We start from the raw sequence: 22,826 nt of genomic DNA, 5'->3' as shown, positions 1-22,826 counted from the left end.
GGTCCCACATACACCTCAGATCCCAACATGCACACATATACCCACACACACTCCTTAGACCCCAGCCTAGATCCTACGAATTACTTTCCCAGATTATGGTTTAGGCATTTTTACTTTTTCAAAGCAGTATGAATGATCCTGATAATACATTTCTATCAGCTCTACCAAATCCACCTCAAAATTAACAAGTAGAGATTAGAGTGGAATCTAGCTCTCCTTTTCTAACAGAAGTTTTGGCTCACCCACATTTAGGGATCCTATCTAATTAGTTGCTGAAACTCTGAACACTGTGAACAAGATTTGGAATTCACCACAAAGAAGAAAATAGTTCAATTTATCAGAACAAAAGACTATACCAACTCTACCCTTTTTGTTTCTTATTGCTGTAAAAAGAATTTTAGTCATAACCAGATACAACACTACCATTCACAGCTCCACTGAAGAGGAAGGATAATGGGACAAACATTGTGCTTTTGGGGCAAGAGAGCAGCATTTAGCAGTATAAACAATTCGTTGGACAACTTAGAACTCCAGCTTGATGCCACACCCATATAGGGTATTTATGGGCAGAGAACAGCCCTTAGGAGAAATAAGCATGCTCAGCTGCAAGGCAGAGATAAATTGCAACCAACCTTATTTATGTCATGGTCAGGGTCAGAAACAGAGCCCAAAAGAAAGGCTCTTTAATCTGTTAACTATTAGTTTATATTGACAATAAACATTAGAAAAGTGGGGCTGATCAATAATACAGCAGATAGGATGCTTGCTTTGCACATAGCCGCCCCAGGTTCAATCCTATATGGTCCCCTGAATATCACCAGGGGTAATTCCTGAGTGCAGAGTCAGGAATAACCCCTGAGCATCACTGGGAGTGGCCCTCAAACAAAATAAAAACAATTAGGGAAGAGCTGGAATTCAGACAGTATTTACAGAAAATACGGACCCAGTTATGTGGTATACACTATACAGGCTTAACATTAAACCAGGACTTCTTAAAACTTTCCCCACTCAATCTCTTTTTGCCTGAGAAATGGAAAAAGGGGAGCACTGCCAGAAACACCTTAGATTAACATTTTTTTTTTAGTTTTGGGGGGTACCCAGCTACACTCAGGGATTACTCCTACATTGTGCTCAAGGATCACTCCTAGAGATGCTTAGAGCGCCATATGGGGGTGGCCAGGATTGAACCCAGGTTGACTGCATGTAAAGCATGTGCTCTACCCTCTATACTATCTCTCCAGTCTCCTAACATGGTTGATTCTGACTTAATTTTTGGTTACTATGAATTCAGAAACCAGTTACTGCTGCCAAATTTTCACGACCTCCACATTGTTATATAACCTGACACAGGGGTCTCATGAGCTGGTTTAGGAGGCTTAGGGGCATTAAGGTTATTTAATGTAAGTCTCGAATAGTTACAAGGGTCAGAGAGATAGTACAGGAGATAAGGCACATGCCCTGCATGTGGATACAGTGGTCACATCCCTGGTTCAAATCCCTGGTACCACATGTGGTCCCCTGAGCATAGCCAAATGTCACTCCTGAGTCCAGAGTTAGGAGTAACCCCTGAGCACTGCCAGGTGTGTTCCGAAATCTGCCCCTCCAAAAAAAAAAAAAAAGTTATTAGCTACGTTTCACATATTTAATAGTATGTGTACTGGACAATGAGAATTTACAGACATTTCCGTTAGTGCAGAAAGTTCTGCTGCACAACGCTGATCTAGAGAACCTTTGGTTCCCCATCCTCAGGGGGGTAAAAAAAAAAAAACAGTTTAAAGGGGGCTCATTTATTGTCACTGTTCCAAATGTACAAAAAAAATTAGAAAATAACCCCCCCAACTCAATTTCCCCCACCCCCACAACATTCCCTCCCCCAACACAAATAATTTTCCCCCCAAACCAAAAACATAAACTGGTCCTGGTATTTCCATAAACAGTGCAGCTAAGAAATAGTTTAGAGAAAATTTAACAGGATTCAGATTACATCCATTCTGTTCTCTCAGGGATGAGAGGTAATAAACCCATATGGGTCCCGTCCTCCCCAATGGTTTCCCATCTCTGGTGGAAGAGTCCTTTTTTAACAAAGTGGTATATTTGGCTGATGCTTTAGAGATCCTCCTGTGCCTTCTTCTTCTTCTTAGGTTTTTCTTCTTGAATTATAGGGGTGTTTGTAGCCTCTCGCTGTAGGTAGCTAATAAAATCATTTAACTCACGTCCACCCTAAAAATAGAAAGATTGCTTTGAAAAATCAATTCTATAAAATCCTCTAGGTTTTCCCTTCCAGTAGGAGGATTTTTGAGTTTGTAAAACCACAGTAACAGTTGGGCTTGAGGAACAGGAGGTACTGCATACGGCCAACTCTGGTACCACACACGGTCCCCTGAGCAGAGCCAGAAATAACCCAAGTAAGTACTACTGGGCATAAGTAAAGACATGAAACAAAACAAGGACACATTCGCAATTACTTATTTTGACTAAGAGTTTAAAGTGTTGGGGTGGGGAGATAGGTCAAAGTGCATGATTTGCATGGAGAAGCCCTGGATTTCACCCCTGGAACCACTGAGCTTTGAGACAGGAGCAGCCCTCAAAACCTTTGAGTAGAACCTTAAAACAGAAGTTTCTAGTTAGGGCTGGGGATCGGGCTCAGTGACACAGTGCATACACCTTGCAAGCCTCAGACCTGCCTAGTGAGTCCTACCCCTGGCACCAGAAAAATTCCTTGTTAAGTGTAATTAAAGAATTGAATATATTTGTGTGTGTATAGATGAGGCAAGGCACTTACTTCATATTTCTTTGGACTTAGCTTCTTGTTGGCTGGAGAGAAGTAGATAGTAGGAAAACTGGCAAAGGGGGAAAAAAAAGAAGCAAACTTTAGGTTCCATATTAACTGTCACAAATACTTCCTCAGTAGCTGTTTCTGGCAATAACTTTTCCTGATTTCTACTTTGACCAGACTAGGCTGGAGCGATAGTACAGCAGGTAGGACACTTGCTTTGCATGTTGGCTGATCTGGGTTTGATCCCCAGCATCCCATATGACTCCCTGAGCACTACCAGGAGTGATTCCTAGTGGAGAGCCAGGAGTAACTAACCCTGAGCACTGCTGGGTGTGGCACCCAACACTGATGTGCCCTCCCCAACAACCCCCCCCCCAATTTGGCCAGATACTTTTTTTTCTCTAATGTGGCAAAATTTTCATCCTCTTAAAAAACTCAGCAATCTGGGCTGGAGCGATAGCACAGCGGGTAGGGCGTTTGCCTTGCACGCAGCCGACCCGGGTTTGATTCCCAACATCCCATATGGCCCCCCGAGCACCGCCAGGAGTAACTCCTGAATACAGAGCCAGGAGTAACCCCTGTGCATCGCTGGGTGTGACCCAAAAAGAGAAAAACAAAACAAAACAAAAAAACCCTCAGCAATCTGAGAGCTCTCAAAATTCATGGCAGTTATGTGGGCCCACGCTCCAGACCTCGAAGCCAGGACGAAGATCTCCAGGGATAGCATGACTCCCGAACAAAGGCTCTGCTTTTTCCACCCCATAACCAGGTTGAATGATGAAATGTTCTACAAGTCTACTTTTCCTTCCCAACTGCACAGGCGCTTTTTTGAGTTTTTGATCTACATACCCTCTGACTTCATATGGAGAAGGCACATCATTGGCTGTGGCATCCATTTTGGCTATGACAATATTGGGATCTTTACTGAGCTGTAATTAAAAAGGTTACACCTTTAAGTTTCAATGTTCAAAGCGTGAGCGTGGACATTTAGGTCAATTCAGGACTTAATCTCATTCTTCAGATACACCTGGATAACTTGCTTTGCAGATGATCAGTGATATTCACATACAGTCTCTAACCTTCCTTAAGTCTCTCTTTTTTACTTTCTCAGTTCCTACTTATTAAGTCTATATACAGCTACTGTCAAATTTTCCTGGTTCAATAAATTAAACAATGTCTTATTGCAAAGCATTTTAAAATAAACACACAAACTGATCAAAACTAAGAAGCTGCTGGTTACTTTTACTGTCATCTACAGCTGATCAAACTTCCCTGTCAGCAGGTGTCTGAGGAGGCGCACAGCCTAAGGGCACTAGAGGGCAGTTAGGAGAGAGCTGTGAAAAAAAACTTGTCATTAACTCATAGCTAATTAGAGTAACTGCTCAATGCTAACTGAGCATATCATTTTCTCAATATGGTTTATACTTACCTTCTCCCCCAGTTCTTTATACTTGGGTTCCAGATTCTTACAGTGTCCACACCAAGGAGCATAAAATTCAATCAGTACATCTTTCTTTTCATTATTCACTATTTCATCAAAATTCTCTGCTACCACAACCTAGAAAAACAGAAATTTCTTTAGTCACTAAGCATGCTTAAGAATGAACTCATGAGCTACATTTGCTTCTGGACCCAACCCTTCCAAACTTGATATGTGTTCTATGATCTGAATTAATTTCCCTGTCCCTCAGAACAACTATTTAAAAAATAAAAAGCTTGTATTTTTAGGGAGATGGGAGAGGAGGTTGGGCCACACCCAGTAGTATCATCCTGGGGTCAGCCACTGCTGTCTCTCCGGGCCACCAGCAACAATTAAACAAAAACAAAATGAAAACTATTCTTGGGGCTGGTGAGAGTACAAGGGGTAAGGCATTGATCCTGCATGCATCTGACTTGGGTTTGATCCATGCACTGCAGATGGCTTCTTGAGAATCCAGAGAATCATTCCTGAGCACAGAACTACCAGGTATGGCCTAGTAATCCCCACCATTTCTAAAAAGCAGAACAAAACAAGCTATTGGGATGATTTTTGGTTTTTGGTGGGGGATGTAGGGAAAGTACCCAGCAATGCTCAGGGGTTACACTCCTGGCTCTGCACTCAGGAATTACTCCTGTCAGAGCTCGGGGGATCGTATGTGGTGCCAGGTAATAAACCCTGTTTTACCACATGCAATGCAAATGCCCTACCTACTATACTATAGCTCGAATCCAAAAACAAACTATTCTAAGAGTTTAGCTTGCTCTATTCCAAAAAAATAACCTGGCTCTAATTAAGTATCATGAGCACTGGCAATGCTTATTCATGACCCAGGGAGCGGAGGATAAACAAAACCAGTCAAGAAAGTTTTTATTTAGACCCTACCTTCGTTTATTTTTGGAATAAAGAAATAAGGAAAGGGTCAGAAAGACAGCTCGATGGGCTAGAGCACATGTCCTGCCTGCAGGTTATCTGGGTCAGATACCTGTCATGGGCCCCCAAGCACTGCCAGGAGTAGCCTGACCACCGTTCAGTGTGATCCAAAAACAAACAAACAAACTAAGAGACAATACACTATAACTAAAGAAAACCAAGAAGAAGAAATAGAGGATGCAGTTCTAAAAGTCCATTAGCCTCACCTTGACAGGTCCATCATTGCTCTCTGGGATGGGCTCAGACTTCAGGTATCTTTTTAGGTTGCCATCAAAGTAATCCTGCAGAAATCTCTCAAGAGCCTTGCCATCACGTCTGTACACAAAAAGGTGTCAGGTTTGTTCATTTATTCCCTACTGCAATTTCTTAGATTATAACCACCTCTTATATTTTGTGTGTTCTCTGTGCCAATAAAGTATTACTTGTCTGAAAATTTCATCTCTGCACACAAATCAGGTACTATTTTGTTCCTCTGGAGAATAGTGCCTATTTACTGTATCTTATTTTATTGACCGGCTCACAGGAAATTTTTCTCCTCTTTATCTTCTAATGTTTCAGAAGGTGAAGGTCAAAAATATCTGGGGCCTGAGGATCCTTCCAAGCACCTGAATTTAACTTTAGTTCAATGGAGTTTTCCAACAAAATATTTGTAGGAGTGGGAGGGGGTTGGATTGGTCTGAAATTATATCCACCTCCAAGAGTTCAATGTTCCCTACTATTTCTACAGTCATAGAAAAAGAAATAATTCCAAACTCACGAGAATTCTTCCTGCATGACAAACTTCTCTCCTTTCGCGGTTCTGATAGCAACAACAGGGATCTCTCCAGTAGTGCTTTCCAAGCCAAAATCAGAAAGTTCATGGCTAAAGGCTTTGCGGCTGGCTATAGCATAGCTGAGCTTCTTTCCAGCATCCAGGAATTTCTTTGCCACCATCATTACTCTGTGAAAATCAAAGCGTTCATGTCAGGACCAGACAAGGGTGGTAAAGTACTTTTCTAAACAACAAAGCAAAGAGAAAGTAAAGATTGTTTTGCAGTCTATGTAGTTCAATAGAATCAGTCCAAACTGGTGTTCCTGGGCACTGACAAGGGCTCATGGTATAGCATATGCAGTAGGCATGACGCTTTAGATCACAGTGGCCTATCATCTCATTTTGGGACCACACTGGTAGGATTCAGGGGCTATTCCCAGCATGGTGCTGGGGACCACGTGCATGTGGTGCTACATGAAAACACTCACTCCCCCCTCTGAGTATCTCTCCGGCTCTACACTGCCCCTATTTTTTTTTCTCCTTTCAGATTTGGAAAGTAGTAATAAGCTATGTGACAATGCAAAGGAAAATCTATGGAGAAAGTTCATACACTTTAGATATAGTTAATTTCATCTGTCATTAAGGTATTTTTCTAGAGCAAACTATTTCCATTCTTCTTTGATTTTTTCCTTTTGGTCATACCCAATGGTGCTCAGGGATCACTTCTGGCAGACTTGGGAGACCATATGGGGACCTAGGGATCAAACCTAGATTGCCATGTGTAAGGCAAATAAATGTCCTATGCACCACACTATCTCTCTGAACTCTGTTTTCTTTCCTTTTCTTTTTGCCTTTGCCAAACCAGGTAGTGCTCAGGGCTAGCTTCCTCTTTCCTCTGCATTCAGGGGTCACTCCTCATGGGGCTTTGGGGACCATACAGGGTACTAGGAAATCAAGCCCAGGTCTGCCACATGCAAGGCAGAAGTCCTGCCTGTTTATATTATCTCTCCAGCCCCATTCTTATTTTCACACAACAGATGCTAACAGAACAGTTAAGGAGAACTATTCACACATATCACATCAGGTAAAAGTAAAGGTTGTTTACAAAAAGAGGGGCAATTCATTACCTGTTTCTCCAGTAGTTGGAACCTTTAGCATTCTTTTCATAGTCCACATCATAGTAAGCCATAAGTAAATCCTTGCCCTGTATCAAATCTTTATTTTCTTCTGTCATGTGAGGGCAGATACCAAAACTAAAATGAAATAATACATTATCAAGTTTGAATAAGCTTACAAGTCTATTATAGAATTGTCAAACTGATAACACTTTCAACAGAATGAAATTTTCAAGCATCCAGGATAAGTACTGAATAATACACTTATAATGATCACTACAAGTACTCTAGGGCCCACACATTACTCATTTACTAGTAACCTCAGCTATTGTCATTACAGTCCCTCTTAATCTAAAACATGTCTATGTTTAATAAATGAGGTAAGCAAACCAAAGAATTCTCCAACATGAGGTACTCACATGTTTTCCTGGATAAATTTTTTAATCTTGCCACTGGTCATTTTCTGTTCTGAATATGCCACAGACTTGTCCTCAAACTTATTAGTCAGATGTGAAGGACGAAACAAGGTAATCCCCCTTAAAAAAAAAAAAAGGTTACCAGCAGAACTGTGTCCCATCTTTTGCTTGTGTTTGTTTCTGTTTGGGGTCAACATCCAGCGGTGCTCAGGGGCTACACCTGGTCCTGCAATCAGCAGTCACTCCTGACGAGGCTCAAGATATGGGGTGTTGGGGACTGAACCCAGATCAGCTCTGAGCAAGGCAAATGCCCTATCCACTGTACTATCACTTTGTCCCCATCACATCTTCTTTACAAAACTCAAATTAATCTTGCTGCCACTTTTTGCTTGTTTTCTGATGGTACCCAGGGTTTCTCCTGATTCTGTACTCAGAGATCACTCCAGGAGGGGGTTGGGGGGCCATATAAGGTGCCACGGGGGGCCATAGAAGGTGCCATGGTCCCGGGGCTCAAACTAAGGTCGAATGCATGCAAGGAAAGCACCTTACCCACTGTTCTATCTCTCTGATCCCAAAGGACTCATTCAGGACCATAGTACAGCCAAAATGTGCATGAGCACTGAGGCTGAGTATATAAAAGATATTGGTGGTTAGGGAACAGTATAGCTCAGCAGTAGAGGTATTACCTTGCATGCAAATGAATATCCAAATGTATGCACATGTGTGTAAAAGTACATACACAGTGAGTAGCATATGCAGTTAAGACTAGTTCTTGAAAAACTGGTACTAGACATGAACTTGTGACTTAGGAGCAAATTTGCAATGTAAACCTCTTGCCAACTATACTATCTCTTTGGCCCATCACACACAAACATATACTTACACACATACTTGATTTGTTTTTGTGTTGCATCTGGCTGTTCTCAGGGATCACTACTTGGGCAGGGCTTGGGGACCACACTGGGTGCCAGGGAACAAACTGTGTGAGTCGCATGCAAGACAAGTGCCCTATTCACTGTTCTATCATTCCAGCCCCTAGACATTTTTTTTGTTTTGTTTTGGGGGCCACACCTGGCACTGCTCATGGGTTACTCCTGGCTCTGCGCTCAGGAAATTACTCCTGGCAGTGCTCAGGGGACCATAGAGGCCATGGGGGATTGAACTCAGGTTGGCCACATGCAAGGCAACAGCTCCAGACACTCTACTATCTCTCCAGCCCCTTTACATTTAAACACACACACACACACACACACACACACACACACACACACACAGAGAGTTGTTGTTTCTGTTTCTTTTTGGGTCACACTCAGCCATTCTCAGGAATTACTCCTGACAGTGCTCAGGGGACCATATGGACATATGGGACGTCTGGGATCGAACCCGGGTGATCCACATGCAAGTAAAATGCCCTACCTGCTATATTATCGCTCCGACCTCTACACATATTTTTATGTCTATTTACTATCTCTGCCTATTTTTACTATCTCTGCCAAGAAGCTATCTCTGAAAGATAGTAATAATTTCTAGCACTTAGTTTAATACCTAGCAATTACTCACTAGACCTTTTATAAAAAGACATAAAGCTCATCAGTTTATACTACAGCACATGGTCAAGAAATTTACAAGGGAACTTATCTGTTACTTACTCTCCATCATCATCATACTTGTTCACCAGAGACTCAACATTGGTGTGTGCAAATCGGTAGTTATCTCTCAAATTGCTGGCTGCTTTCAGAAACTCAGCATGTGCTTCACTGAATAAATCCTTGAAAAAGCCTATTTTGATTAAAAAAAAATCAAATATGATGAAGAAAAAAGTATTGAGACCTAAAACTTCTAAATTCTATTTTTAGCATTTATTCTATTACAGATTTGCTCGAGCGGGCCCAAGCAAGTGACTGCATTGTCATGCGTAACCCAGAATATCGACAAAATATTAAGATGGAAGCAGGGAAAATGGTGCAATGTCAGAGCTGCCCAGGCACTACAGGACCCTAAATGGGGGCAACTTAAGATAGTCAATTCTACAGAGGATTAAATAAGTCACTAAGATAAAACAAAAAAAACAAACAAAAACAAAAAAAGAAGTAAACATCTTTTTTTATTTTTAACTTGTATTAAGAACTTAAGATCTAGAAAAGTGACTTAAACATAATGGTTTAATATGTTTATAGTTAACTTGAACAAAATATGGTCAGTAAAATCCAGGCTATAGGAAGTGACTGAGGGCCAGGGAGAGCTCAAAAAGCAGAGTGGAGCTGCAGAGATAGGAGTGAGTCGGTACTTGCCTTGCATGAGACCAACCCTGGCTGGATCCCTGGCGTAACTATTTCTCGGTATCTATCCTTTTTTCCCAGTCCTAACTACCCTCTTGTTTTGAGTAAATATTCAGGGTTTAAGAAGTAATAGAAAAGCTCAGGGGACCTTGAGGATAGACCACAGAGAAAAACTGAAGCTATTCCTCCACAGCACATTCAACTGACACTGAATCTTTAAGAATACATAAGAATCTATTAAGAATACAAAACCAGGTCAAAGACAGAATCTTCCGAAACTACCGTGAACCTTCCTAACCTGTTTTGAACCAGAACGGAGTTCTGTTTTTGTTTTTGTGCAGCTAAAAGTGGGGAACTCAGTAGTGCTTGTAAGACCATGAAGTGTAATTATGGAGCTCCCACATGTAAAACATACATTCCAATTCTTTGGGCATCTCTCTGGCCCCCTAAACTGCCTTTTGCTTTGTTGTTACTCAAAGATTTCTGAGATCAAGATAATTTTGTGGCATAATAAAGTATTTCTTACTTACCCACAACAGAAGCATCTTTGTCACCAATGAATTTCTCAAATTCTTCTTCAGTCTTGAGAGGTACTGAAGCTGGTCCTGCCTGCTTCTTCAAATGGCTGACAATTCCATCTTGAAAGAGGAAATAACATATCAATACATATTTTATATAAATCTAAAAGAATAAACATTTAACAAAAGTAAAAAAATTCAGACATATACACATAAGTGGTAACCTAAATATAGTTTTTAATGTTCTAAATGGTTTTGGTTTTGGGGACACACCCAGGGGTGGTACTGGTACAGAAAGGGGACCGTGGTATGTTAGGGATCAAACACAAGGCTCCAGGATGCAAAAAAAGTGTGCTAGCCTTTTTAGTCAGCAATCCAGCACCGACCTCTTACTTTTTTATAACTCCATGGTGATTCACTACATGAATGTGCCATAATGTATCACCCAGTCACAAAACACTTCAAGTTTCTGTTTGAAATACACTGTTACAAACACTTCTGCAATAAACAATGTTGTATTACTGTCAATGTACACAGAAGAGTTTATCTGTATGGTAAGTTCCTGGATGCACATCACAGGGTCAATGGAAAAATTCATTTCTTTTGCTTTTCCCCCTTCGGTATTTGAGCCACAGTTTTAGGGGTCACTCCTGAGCATAGCTCAGGGGAGCATGTGGTTCTGGAAATTAACTCCTGCATGTAAAACTTCCGCTCCAGCACTTTGGGTTTTTAACACACAATATTCCATCACTAATGCCACCACCAATGTCCCTTCCCTCCACCAGTGTTTCCAGGTTCCCTCTCTTACCTCCAACCCCACCCCAGCCTTCCATCTCGAGAGGCATCTTTCAAATTTGTTTATTCAAGTTTGGGACTCGTGATTTCAGTGATTTCAGTGTTGCTAACTCTGTGGTCTGGATAGTTAGCACTACCATCAATGTAGCTGAATTCCCTTGATCCCTGCCCCCATTGCTTCTTCAGGGCTTATTTTTTAAAGGTTGAATATTCCTTTGTATATATTACATTTCAGATATTGCCATATGGGCTGGAGCAATAGCACAGTGGTAGGGCATTTGCCTTGCGTGCAGCTGGCCTGGCCAAGCCAGGTTCAATTCCTCAGCCCCTCTCGGAGAGCCTGGAAAGCTACCGAGAGTATCTCGCCCACACGGCAAAGCCTGGCAAGCTACCCGTGATGTATTCGATATGCCAAACACAATAACAAGTCTCATGATGGAGATGTTACTGGGCCCGCTTGAGCAAATCTATGAATAACGGGAGGACGGTGATATTGCCATATAAATTGATGGAGACTTGGTCTGCTTCTATCATTTTTTGCTACTGTGAATTATGTAGTTATAAGTAAGGGTATACAAAGATTTCAATAACTGCTTTCAAATTTTGGGGGCTATATCCACCAATGCTCCCAGTTTGGTGCTTGGAGGACTGTGTGGTGTTGACTGAACCTAGATGAAGCATTGCTCCAGCCTGCTGAGCATATAGCCTATTTTCAGTTCTTTTGGCTACATATACCTTAAACTATGCACTACTTCTCTGGCCTGAACCCTGAGTCTTTTATCTATAAATAAATACTAAACACAGAGGATACACATATTGTACACAAGGTAAGGCAGTTAGTTGCCTCGCCTCCTAACCCCACCAGAGGTCACTCTTGAGCACAAATCCAGGAAGAAAAGCCTACTGCATGTGGCAGAACACTCCTTCCCACTTGCAGAATATTAAATAACACCAAGCACTTCTTATAAACAGAATGGTATCTCACAGAGTTAATAAAACCTCAATTATATGTGTCACTATTTTTTTCTTTTTGGTTTTTTTGGGTCACACCAGGCGATGCACAGGAGTTACTCCTGGTTCATGCAGTCAGGAATCACTCCTAGCGGTGCTCAGGGGACCATATGGGATGCTGGGAATTGAACCTGGATCGGCAGCGTACAAGGCAAATGCCCTACCCGCTGTGCTATTGCCCCAGCCCCAAATGTGTCACTTTTAAAACATGCTCAGTTCACATTACTACTCAAGTTCGAGTATTTTCTGTCTTAATTTGTTCACTTAGAGGATTTTGTTAGCTAGCTACCAACTAAACTGACCTTTTTTTTTTCCTTCTTTTTGAGTCACACCTGACGATGCACAGGGGTTACTCCTGGCTCTTCACTCAGGAATTACTCCTGGCGGTGCTCAGGGGACCATATGGGATGCTGGGATTCAAACCAGTGTTGGCCGCATGCAAGGCAAACGCCCTACCCGCTGTGCTATCGCCCCAGCCCCCAAACTGACCTCTTAAAGGAGAAAAAAAAAATTAGGGTTGGAACAGGGCATAATGCTCTTGCCTTGATATGGCTGATCTGGGTTAGATTCCCCAGTGCCCTGCCAGGAGTAAGCCCTAAGCAATACCAGTTGTGGCCCCAAAATCAAGAAGCACGACAATAGAGGCCACACCTGTTGGTGCTATTGGCTACTCACAGCTCGTTGTTTTGGGGTCACTCCCAATGTTGCCTGTGTGGTGCCAGAAATCAAATACAGACTTCATGCATACAAAGCATGTGCTCAGCCCTATTCCACAAGATACTTCATAAATTTAGTTTCCACAACGTAAAACAAGGATTCTTACCTGCAGTCCTGGGTCCATCATAAGCACCTGCTTCTTCACCATCTCTAAATATTTTCAGGGTCGGATATCCACTGACTCCGTATTTATTACACGTGTTTGTGTTGGCAGTACAATCGACCTAAAGATGGAAATACACAAACCACTTGATGGCAAACAGCCTGCCACAGGCTCTTCCTACATTCCCAAATTATTGGGATATGTGAAATCAAAAGAGGGGCAATTCTGGACTTATTTGCCACAGAATATTGTATTTTCCCTCTCTCCCCTTCGTTGCTACCACAGTGCTCACTGAGATATACAATTCTTTAGTTGCTTGCACATGTGCTTTCTGGCTCACACTTTTTTTTTCCCTTATTTTTGGGGGCTGTACCCACCCGGCAGTGCTCAGGGATCACTTCTGGCAGTGCTCAGAGACCCCTATAGGATGCCAGGGATCAAACCTAGTTCGGCCACATCTAAGACAAATACCCACTAGACTATCGCTCCAGCTTCATCCGGGTTCACAGTCTTAGTTGAGAAACACCACCTTTATTTATTTATTTATTTGCATTTTGGGTCACACCAGGCAATGCACAGGGGTTACTCCTGGCGGTGCTTGGGGGACCATATGGTATGCTATGAATCAAACCCAGGTCAGCCGCGTGCAAGGCAAACGCCCTACCTGCTGTGCTATCGCTCCAGCCCCAAAACACTACTTTTGTGGTGCTTATAAGCATCTGGCTTTAGTTAGGCCATAAATTGCTCGTGGGGTCATGGATTTAAGACAATCTGAGTTGCCAAGTTTCAGAATCATGATGGGTACACGGAGGACATGGGAATTTGGACTCATGAACACAACACTCTTCCAAGGCAGGCAACGGAAGCCAATTTTTCTCAATTTTTCCAGGAGTGGCCCCCTTCCAACCTTGTTTTTGTCTTGTCTTCCCACCCCCAGTAGTATCAGTAGGCTTACTAGTCTGGTATGTGCCCCGTGGTAGAGAAATGCTGCTGGGAATCACTGCGCTAGAGTATTAGACCTTAAAGGCAAACTGAAGCTGGGACAGAACCATCTATGTAGTTGTTTAAAATTCAGATTCCTTTGTGTTGTATACTATACACAAATCACCTGTTAAATTCTACCCCTGGGATCTCTACATCTAAATAGAGCATCCCAAACTTATTGGGCCTAAACCCCCTTTCAAAAAAAGAACCAGTCAGCATCCCTTTGACTTGAAGGAAGCAAACAGATACCCCCAATGGTACCCAAAGCTAGTACCAACCCCTGGATCATTTTAGTTCCCCCACCCCACAGAGTGTTATCACCCACTTTAGGAAATATTGGCCTTTACTTTTATCCCTGACTTTTTAAAAAATGCAACTATCTTCATCTTTTTTCTACCTCAGAACATTAAAAAAAAAAGGAATACGAGAAATAAATTTCTCTTGAGGCAGAGACAGCACAGTGGGTTAAGGCACTTGTCTTATACTTATGGGACCTGGGTTTGATCCCTGGTATCCTAAGTAGTCCCCTGAACCCTGGCCAGAGTGATCCCTGAGCAAAGAGCTAGCAGAAAGCTCTGAAAATAGCTCGGTGTGGCTAGTCGGTTCTGATCAAACCCAGGTCAGATGCATGCAAAGCAAGCAACTTACCCACTGTATTATCCCCCTGCTCCCATTTTTACTTATTATTCTTTTCTTTCATATCTGTCCCTTCTTTGAGGGGGGGAGTGGCAAGGGGGCCACCACTAAGTGGTGCTCAGAGCTTACTCTTGGCAGGGTTTGGGGGACCATATGTCGTGCCAGGGATTGAACCTGAGTCAGCCACGTACAAGATGGCTTATCAGCTATATTATCGTTGCCCTCCCCAATTTTTATTACTATGTATATTAGTTCTAGTGCTTTGAAGCCCCAATTAAATTTATTTGGGTTTCTGCTGAGGAACTAGTGTTGTTCTTTGCACCTTCAGGGTAGAAAAAGGTTAATTTTCCAAACTACCATTTAAAATACCCCATACCCCCCCTTTTTAATTGAACTTCTGTGGTGGTTTCTCATGCACATCGTTTCAATACCACACCCATCAGAAGTGCACCCACCTCCCTTCCCTAAGAATCTCAATGCCCCTCTCTTTCAAAGACCCCCCCAAATCAACTGAATAGATCAGTTCTCCCATTGTGATGCCTTTGACCCTTTGTGGCTACCTAGCTCAATGATCTCACTCATATGAGATCATTCTGAAAACTCCTTTTCTTTAATGAACAACCCACTTATACTCACCTTTGCTAATGGGACTATTCCTTTTAATCTGGTAGCTGCAGCTTCATATTCGGGGGCAAGTCTCTTGCAGTGTCCACACCTATATAGACAGTCATATAGATATAACGTTTTGTTTTGCTTTTCTTTTCTTAAAGCCAAACTCTCAATTTAACCCTTTAAATTCATTAACTTTATTTGGAGGGGGGGGTTTGGGCGTCACAATGTGTTTTGGGGCCATATCCAGCGGTGCTCTGGGGCTACTCCTGGCTCTGTGCTCAGCGTTTCTTCTGGTGGTGCTTGGGGAAACTCATGCCAAACAAGCGCCTTACTCCCTGTACCCACTCTCTGGCTCAACTTTCTTTAGAATCTCTCAGAAGGTCAAGATACAATTTCGAGCCTGAGGTTGACTCTATAGGACTAGCTTAGTCCAGAGCGAAATGTTTCCCAATTACAAGAACTACTAAAAGGTCCAAGTCCAAGAGATAGTTCAGGGTATGGAGCATACATTTCACATGCACAAAGCCTGGGTTTGATCCCTTGGACCACATGGTCCCCTGCGTACCAACATCGTAGTAGGCTAAGCACTGCTGGGTGTGGTTCCCAAACCAAAAGTGCAACTGAGTCCTAGAATGGGACTCAAGCCCTTTTGACCCTTTAATGATAAAATGAAGCAATGATAGTAATAAGGCCAGTTTTGATAGCTCTCCCCAAAGGCAGGTACATCTTTTTCTTTTGGAAACAACCACTGCAGTTTTTGTATTTTGTTTAGAGTCAGGGCAGGATAGTAGTGTTTGGACTACACCCAGCAATGTTCAGGCCTTACTCCTGGCTCTGTGCACAAGAAACACTCCTAGTGGTGTTTGGGGGACCATATGGGATGTCGGGGATCAAACCTGGGTTACCCACGGGCAAGGTAAGTAAGTGCCTTCCGCTATACTATCTCTCCAGTCTCAGCACTGTAGTTCCTATATAGTGACTGAACTATTGAAAGATCCCTGGCTGGGTGGGAGCAATAGCATAGCAAGTAGGGTGTTTGCCTCGCATGAGGTTGACCCGGGTTCAATCCCCAGAATCCCATATGGTACCCCGAGCACCACCAAGAGTAATTCCTGAGTACAGAGCAGCCAGGAATAATCCCCTGAGCATTGCTAGATGTGACCCCCTAAAAGAGATAAAGATCCCAGGCCTGATATTTACTTTTTTTTTTTAATGGCTTTTGGGCCACACCTAGCAGTGCTCAGGATTTACCATAGGCTCTGCATTCAAGGGACTACTATATGGGATGCCGGGGACCAAATATGGGTCGGCCTCATGCAAGCTAAGCACATTATTCACAGTATTACCTCTCTTCAACCCCTGATTTTAAAAAGCTTCATCAAGAGGTCAGAGTGATAGTAGAGTGGGTAGGGTGCTTGCCTTGCACATGGCTGATGGAGGTTTAATCCCTGGCATCCCACATGGTTCCCTGAGCACCTCAAGGAATGATTCCTTAGTGCAGACCCAGAATTATGCCCTGACTATCACAGGATGTGCCTCCAGCAACCCCCCCCCCCCCCCCATCTCCATCAGGTACATTTTCTCTATTCCTTTCAGGAGGAACAGTGTGCTCAGGGCATCCTACATGGTACCAGGGATTCAAACTGAGGCCAGTCACATGCAAGGCAACAGTACTTTCTTTGGTCCCTTCTCCATTTTTTGAATCTTTTACCAGAAACCAAAGAGGCTCAGATAACACTTGTTTAATACACTCTGGCACCTATCTTCTTAAGCTGAATGTGGGGTTCAAAAAAAATCCTATGGGGGGGCTGAAGCAATAGCACAGCGGGTAGGGCGTTTGCCTTGCATGCCGCCGACCCGGGTTTGATTCCCAGCATCCCATATGGTCCCCTGAGCACCGCCAGGGGTAATTCCTGAGTGGAGAGCCAGGAGTAACCACTGTGCATCGCTGGGTGTGACTCAAAAAGCAAACAAACAAACAAACAAACAAAAAAACAACAACAAAAATCTTATGGTCCCCCAGCGCACAACTAGGAGTGATCCTTGAGCTCAAAACCAGAAGACCTGGCTGTAGCCCTGAATCAAAACCAAAAATTAAAATAAAGGTATCCTGAGTGGGGAAAGTTTTAAGCAAGATCGAGCAGTTTTTGAAGGTCTTGTTTTTTATCAGTTGTGTTTCAACACAACAACATTGGAATATATTTATGATGGTAGCCTGATTTTTAGCAAACCAGCTACATGTTTCACCTGGCTGTAAGAACGAAGATAAAAAATGTCAAAAGGAATATTTCCCAAAGAACCATCAGAAACACCTGCTGCCTCCAGACTTAATAGTCCCACGGGTTAACTATAAGCAGCTGCAGCCGTGGGGAGAAAGTTTGTGTTTTTTGTTTTTGGGCACACCCAGTAATGCTCAGGAATTACTCCTGGCTCTGTGCTCAGGAACCACTCCTGGTGCTGCTTGGGGGGACCATATGGGATGCCTGGGATCAAACCTGGGTCGGCTGAGTGCAAGGCAAAAGCCCTACCTAGTATACTACTGCTTCAGCTCCCCCACCCCCACCCCCTGAGAAACTCTTCATCAACAGATAGCACCAGCTGTCTAATATCTCTTGAAAAAACAACGGGTTGCTGAAGAATCATATGCAGAGATGGTGAGTTCTAAATCTGCCCCACAGACAGTAAAATCTGAATTTTAAAAAGTAAGGCCAAGGAAATACTCAATGGTTAGAGCACATGCTTTGCATTTAGGACCCAAATTTGAAGCGTAGCACCACAGTTCCTAAGTACAGAACCAGGGACCAAAAACCAAAAAATAAAAAGGGAAAAGGACAAAAGGGAAAGAATAGGAAGGTCCAGCTCAGCTGCAGTGCACTTATCTTGCACGTGTAAGGCCTGGGTTCAAGTCTCGCATCACAAAAATTAAAAAATTAACAGAATACAAGAGGGCATTTTAGAGCTTAGGTTTTTTTTTCCCACTTATACAGTGTATACAAACATATGTACACAAAATATATTTTCTGTATGTAATTCCACACCCTGCTGCTCAGGGACTCAATACAGACTCTACATTCAGGGATCACTTTTGGTGAGCTGGGGGCACCATATGGAGTGCCAAAGATCAAATCCAGGTTGACCACAGGCAAAGTTAAGTGCCCTACCCACTGTATTGTCCAAAAGCCCAGATTTTTAAACTGTGGGTAGTGACTCTATATGAGGTTGGGTAAAGGATGTGGGAGTCACAAAAATACTGGCAACAGTAAAAAGGTTTCTTAATGCACAACAACCAACATTTAATTTAAAATCAAACGTGACAGCAGCGCTTGTCCACACTGTGTTTCTCAGGCATAAAGGGGTGGTAAGTGAAAAGTTTAAAAAGCTCTATTTTAGATGTGGACCCCTTAGATGTAGATCATTTTGGGTCACATCCAGCGATGCATAGAGATTACTCCTAGCTTTGCACTCAGGAATTACTCCTGGCGGTGATCAGGGAACTATATGGGATGCTGGGAATTGAACCTGAGTAGGCAGCGTGCAAGGTAAATGCCCTACTTGCTGTACTATCACTCCAGCCCCATGTGAAACATTTTATACTGTTTTGTATACTAATACTATATCAGTCAAAAATATAGGACTGAAAAGAGGAAAACAGAAAAATAAAGCCACGTGGGACCTAAGAGATAGCAGAACAGCTTGTTTGTTCACATGTGGCCAATCTGTTATTCATCTCCACAAGGACAGGAGTGATCTCTGAGCACAGAGCTCGAGTAAGCCTTGAGCACCACTGAGTGTGCCCCTTTCCCCAAAAATAATAAAGACACCTGGGGTCAGCGAGATAGTACAGCAGGAAAGACCCTGCACAAAATCAAACCTGGTTTCATCCCCAGCACTATATATGGTCCATTGAAGCCCCACCAAGAATCTGAGCACAGAGCCAGGTGTAAGCCCTAAGCACTGCCAGATGTGGACCACAAAGTAAAAAAATGTATGGCTTTATTGACACCTCAGGCAATCACCTACCCAGGCAACCTGAGCACTGCATGGAAGCCCACTCCCAAAAGGTAAAAAAGTACCTTAATAATCCCAAAACAACTGAATTGTACAGTCATGCTAAATAAGTAGGTTTCGATCCAGATACACATAAATAATATCTATCCATGGAGCATTAAAAACAAAAACAAAAAAAATCACATACCACACAGCCTGGGGAGATAGCTCAAGGGACTGCAGCACATGCTTTGCGTGAAGGAACTCCAGACTCATCCCTGGTACTACATAATGTCCCATATCCCAAAAACAAACCAAAAAAACCAAAAAACAAAAAAAAAAACCCACAAAAAATTAAACATTGCATGCCTGAGCCCATTAGTGAGACTTACCATCAAAGGCAGAGAGAGAATCTATTATTAATGGAGTACCAGTGAGGCTGGAGTAAAGTTCTCCAAATTCACCAGACTCTCTATCTCAGAGTCTGAGGATGATCATTAAAATTAACCACTTCTTTCTCCCACCCATATGTAAATGACTCTATGAACCAGGAAGTTAAAAGAAGCCTAACATATATTCATCTAACAATTATTTCATGCCTATAATGTGCCAATGCTATTTTAGTATGTGGTAGAAAAACTGATAGTTTTTTCCTCCTATGGGAATATACAAAACTAGCAGCAGTGATAGTAACATTAGGTCCCAATATAAGTAAAGCAATCAGTTACTTGTTCAGAAGAAATTTTTGAGCATCTGCGTTGAAGAGATTACTGGGGGGGAACCAGGTAGAATATGTTAAACTGTCCCTAGTGTTTTTCCATATTCTAGAATATAGCATCAAGTATTATTTAAGACTTCTTTCCTAGAAGTATAAAAGGTCAGAATACAAATCTACAAACAACTGAATGTTGAGGACTTAAAGTTTAACCATTTTCGATAAAATTTCAGAAATTACAAACATTTTGATAGTTTGACAAAGTTATTAATAAAATCCTTTTTCCCTGGAGAAATCCCCCAGAAAATTAAAAATTCTTATACAAAAATGATTAATTCCATAATGACAATAAAGTCTACAAAGTCAACTGTAATCTTTCACTTTCTCTTGCAAAATGAAAGGAAAAAAAAAAACCCTGAAACCAATGAGAAAAAGAAGTTACTCCTGATCTGCACAAAAAGGACATTGCAATTAGAAAACATTAACTGAGGCATTAATAAAAAGTTGAATGAGCAGAAACAAGGACTTTTTCAACCAAACTCCAGACCCTTGACTCCAAATTACTCACTCAGAAAACTGATCCTTCCTGCTAGCATTGTGGAGAATAGCCTTACCTTCTAGACCAATTAAAAGCAGACAGCACAGCAGAGATCCACCCAATTTGGGGGATAGTTTGATGCATGCTGGGATACATCGTTTTTTTTTTTTAAAAGGAAGCAGAGGCAACAAATTTCAAACACATCAATAGGAAAAAAAAAATATATATATATATATAGCTCCAGTTATACCGCAGTGATATGCCCTCAAATCTAACACCAAGATTGTACCTTTGGCAAGATTTGTTTCTTAAAGAATGTAGACCACCTATGAGACCAAGAATGCCCTAGACACAAGAATCTGGAAACAATTTGTTGCCTTCTGTTTGTAGCAGTCATCACTGCAGGATTTCTAATGTAACCCTCTATAAGTCAGATGAGCCTTTGTAGCATGGAAGAGGAAAGAAGTGAGACAGTGAGTAGCAGTAACTCCATTTTACTGGCACTTTGAATACAAAATGGGTTTAAATTAAGGGTCACTAAGGCAAGAGAAAATTAAGCTCTGTAATTAGCATGGATACACAGAGCTGTCCCAAGCAAAAAGCTTTTTGCTTTTTGCCATGGTTAAGAATAAGAAACTTTGGTTTACAGGGCAAGTTATTCCCCCAACCCAGGCTGCTACTTCTAGTTCTATCCTAAGGAATTTACACACCCTCATTCAGTTAAATCGCCCTGACGCATTCCTATGATACTGGTCGCTTTTTCACTGGAGTCTTGGGGGAGGGGGCCGCATTTTTAAGAACTCCTAAACCTGACAATGCAGACAGATTCCGACGTTATTCTTCTTGTTCAACTGTTCTTTTTGATAGGATTCTGCTAGTGCCTGAGAAATCAGTAAAGGGAGAAGTGCAACATGCGATGGACAATACAACTGCATGCTTCAAGAAAGCACTTATGCCTAACTCCGCAGCCACCGGGTGACCTTGGCTGGAAACCAATGGTTTCGAGGCGTGGGACCAGAAGAAAGGAAGTCTACCCGGGTGGTTAAGGGTCCCCCGCTCTTGGGGGAAAACGTAGACTTGCAAAAAGGCCTGGGGATGCTTTTCGCGTAGAATGGAGAACATTAACACTGACTCACCGAGAAACTAATGATACCAATCGAACGGAGGGGGTGGGGGTGGGGAGGTTAAACCCTCTGCAAACCAAAAGTGCCGCAACAGCACGAATGTAAAGGATGTGGCCCTGCGGGAGGGAGGCCCCCAGCTTTTACTTCTCGGGCCTCACTCCCGGGAAACCAGCACTGACTTTTGCGCTCGCACCAAGGCTTCCCGGGGGTGGATTTATTCCCCGGCCGCAGCGGAGCCCTCGGAATGGTGGCGGACGCCGGCGCTGCGCAGGCCCAACCGTTCGGGGCCTTCGCCCCCGGCCTGGCCCGGCCCAACCCGGCCCTCCCTCCCCCGCCCTGGCTTTAGTGGTCCTCACCAGGGAGCGAAAAACTCGACCAGCATGAGGCCCGCGGAGCCCGTGTCCGAGACGCGACTCTCGAAGTTGTCGTCCGTGAGTTCCAGCACGTCGGAAGCAGCAACGAGGCGGGCCGCGGCGAAAAGCAGGGCCACGCCGGGGAACAGCGCTCGGCGGCGGAGGCGCATGGCGGCGAGGTGCGGTGGGTGGGGGCGGCCAGGAGGGTCGGGGCTCGGTGGGGACTGCGGAAGCCGGGGCAGCGACCACGCACCCACGGCCTGCGCTCGCGCGTCTGGCCCAGGCGGACCTGCAGCCGGAGGTGGCCGCCCCCAGCGCTCGGGCCGCAGTGTGGCAGCCGCCCATTGGCTGCGCGGCGCCTGCGTCGGCGGGGGGCGGGACCGGGCGGTAACCGACGAGTGGCCGAGAGCGCGGGGCGGGACCAAGGCTGGGAGCCGGAACTGGGGAGCGGGCGGGGCGTGGCGGGCCGGAGCTGGGAGTGGGGTTGTACGCGGCCGGGGCTCGGCCCCTGCCGAGTGGCTGGAGGCGCGCTCCGGGGGCGCCAGGCTCGGTGGCCGGGTGAAGTCAGGCCCAGAGCGCAGTTAAGAGAAGCTGGACGGAAGTGAGGCCAGGGAAGCGGGACTGAGAGAGGGAGCCAACATCCCGGGGAACGTTGTTGTTGGGATGGACCCTCTTAAAATGGGATTCGCTGGGCTCTTTGGGTTTTGTTGTTGTTTTGGGTCCGGACGGGGGGGCGGAGGAGGTCGAGGGGGCAGCGGGGGTTGGCCGTTGTATTTTTGTTCATTTTCCTTTTAAAACTTGTTCTGCCTTTTGAAGGCAACCCCAGCCCTCCCACCCGCCGTACTGCATTGACTGTTGCCTTTTCTTCCAGCCCATGGACTGTTGTCCTTGTAACTGTAGCTTTTCATTAGGAGTTTGTCACACAAAGACGCCTGGTCCCTTATCGACTGTGCAGTATCGCTCCATTTGTTTCAAAAATTTTGGGT

At 43.7% G+C, this 22,826-nt stretch overlaps 1 protein-coding gene across 1 annotated transcript; it reads right to left on the bottom strand.

Moving 5' to 3' along the window:
* Positions 1 to 1,950: 1,950 nt before the first annotated feature.
* PDIA3 (protein disulfide isomerase family A member 3) lies at positions 1,951 to 22,157 on the bottom strand. The gene is made up of 13 exons (XM_056134456.1): positions 21,844 to 22,157; positions 15,148 to 15,226; positions 12,895 to 13,012; positions 10,278 to 10,385; positions 9,118 to 9,247; positions 7,472 to 7,588; positions 7,065 to 7,190; positions 5,944 to 6,126; positions 5,393 to 5,501; positions 4,206 to 4,334; positions 3,626 to 3,705; positions 2,783 to 2,840; positions 1,951 to 2,220 (listed from the first exon to the last, which is right to left on the bottom strand). Exons 1-13 carry the CDS (start codon positions 22,008 to 22,010, stop codon positions 2,107 to 2,109), a joined length of 1,518 nt encoding a protein of 505 aa, XP_055990431.1. The 5' UTR covers positions 22,011 to 22,157; the 3' UTR covers positions 1,951 to 2,106.
* Between the last annotated feature and the right edge of the window lie 669 nt (positions 22,158 to 22,826).

The sequence above is a fragment of the Sorex fumeus genome, unplaced genomic scaffold, assembly GCF_029834395.1.
Source record: "Sorex fumeus unplaced genomic scaffold, SorFum_2.1 ptg000098l, whole genome shotgun sequence".
Lineage (NCBI taxonomy): Eukaryota > Metazoa > Chordata > Mammalia > Eulipotyphla > Soricidae > Sorex > Sorex fumeus.
This window is presented reverse-complemented; position numbering and strand designations above follow the sequence as displayed.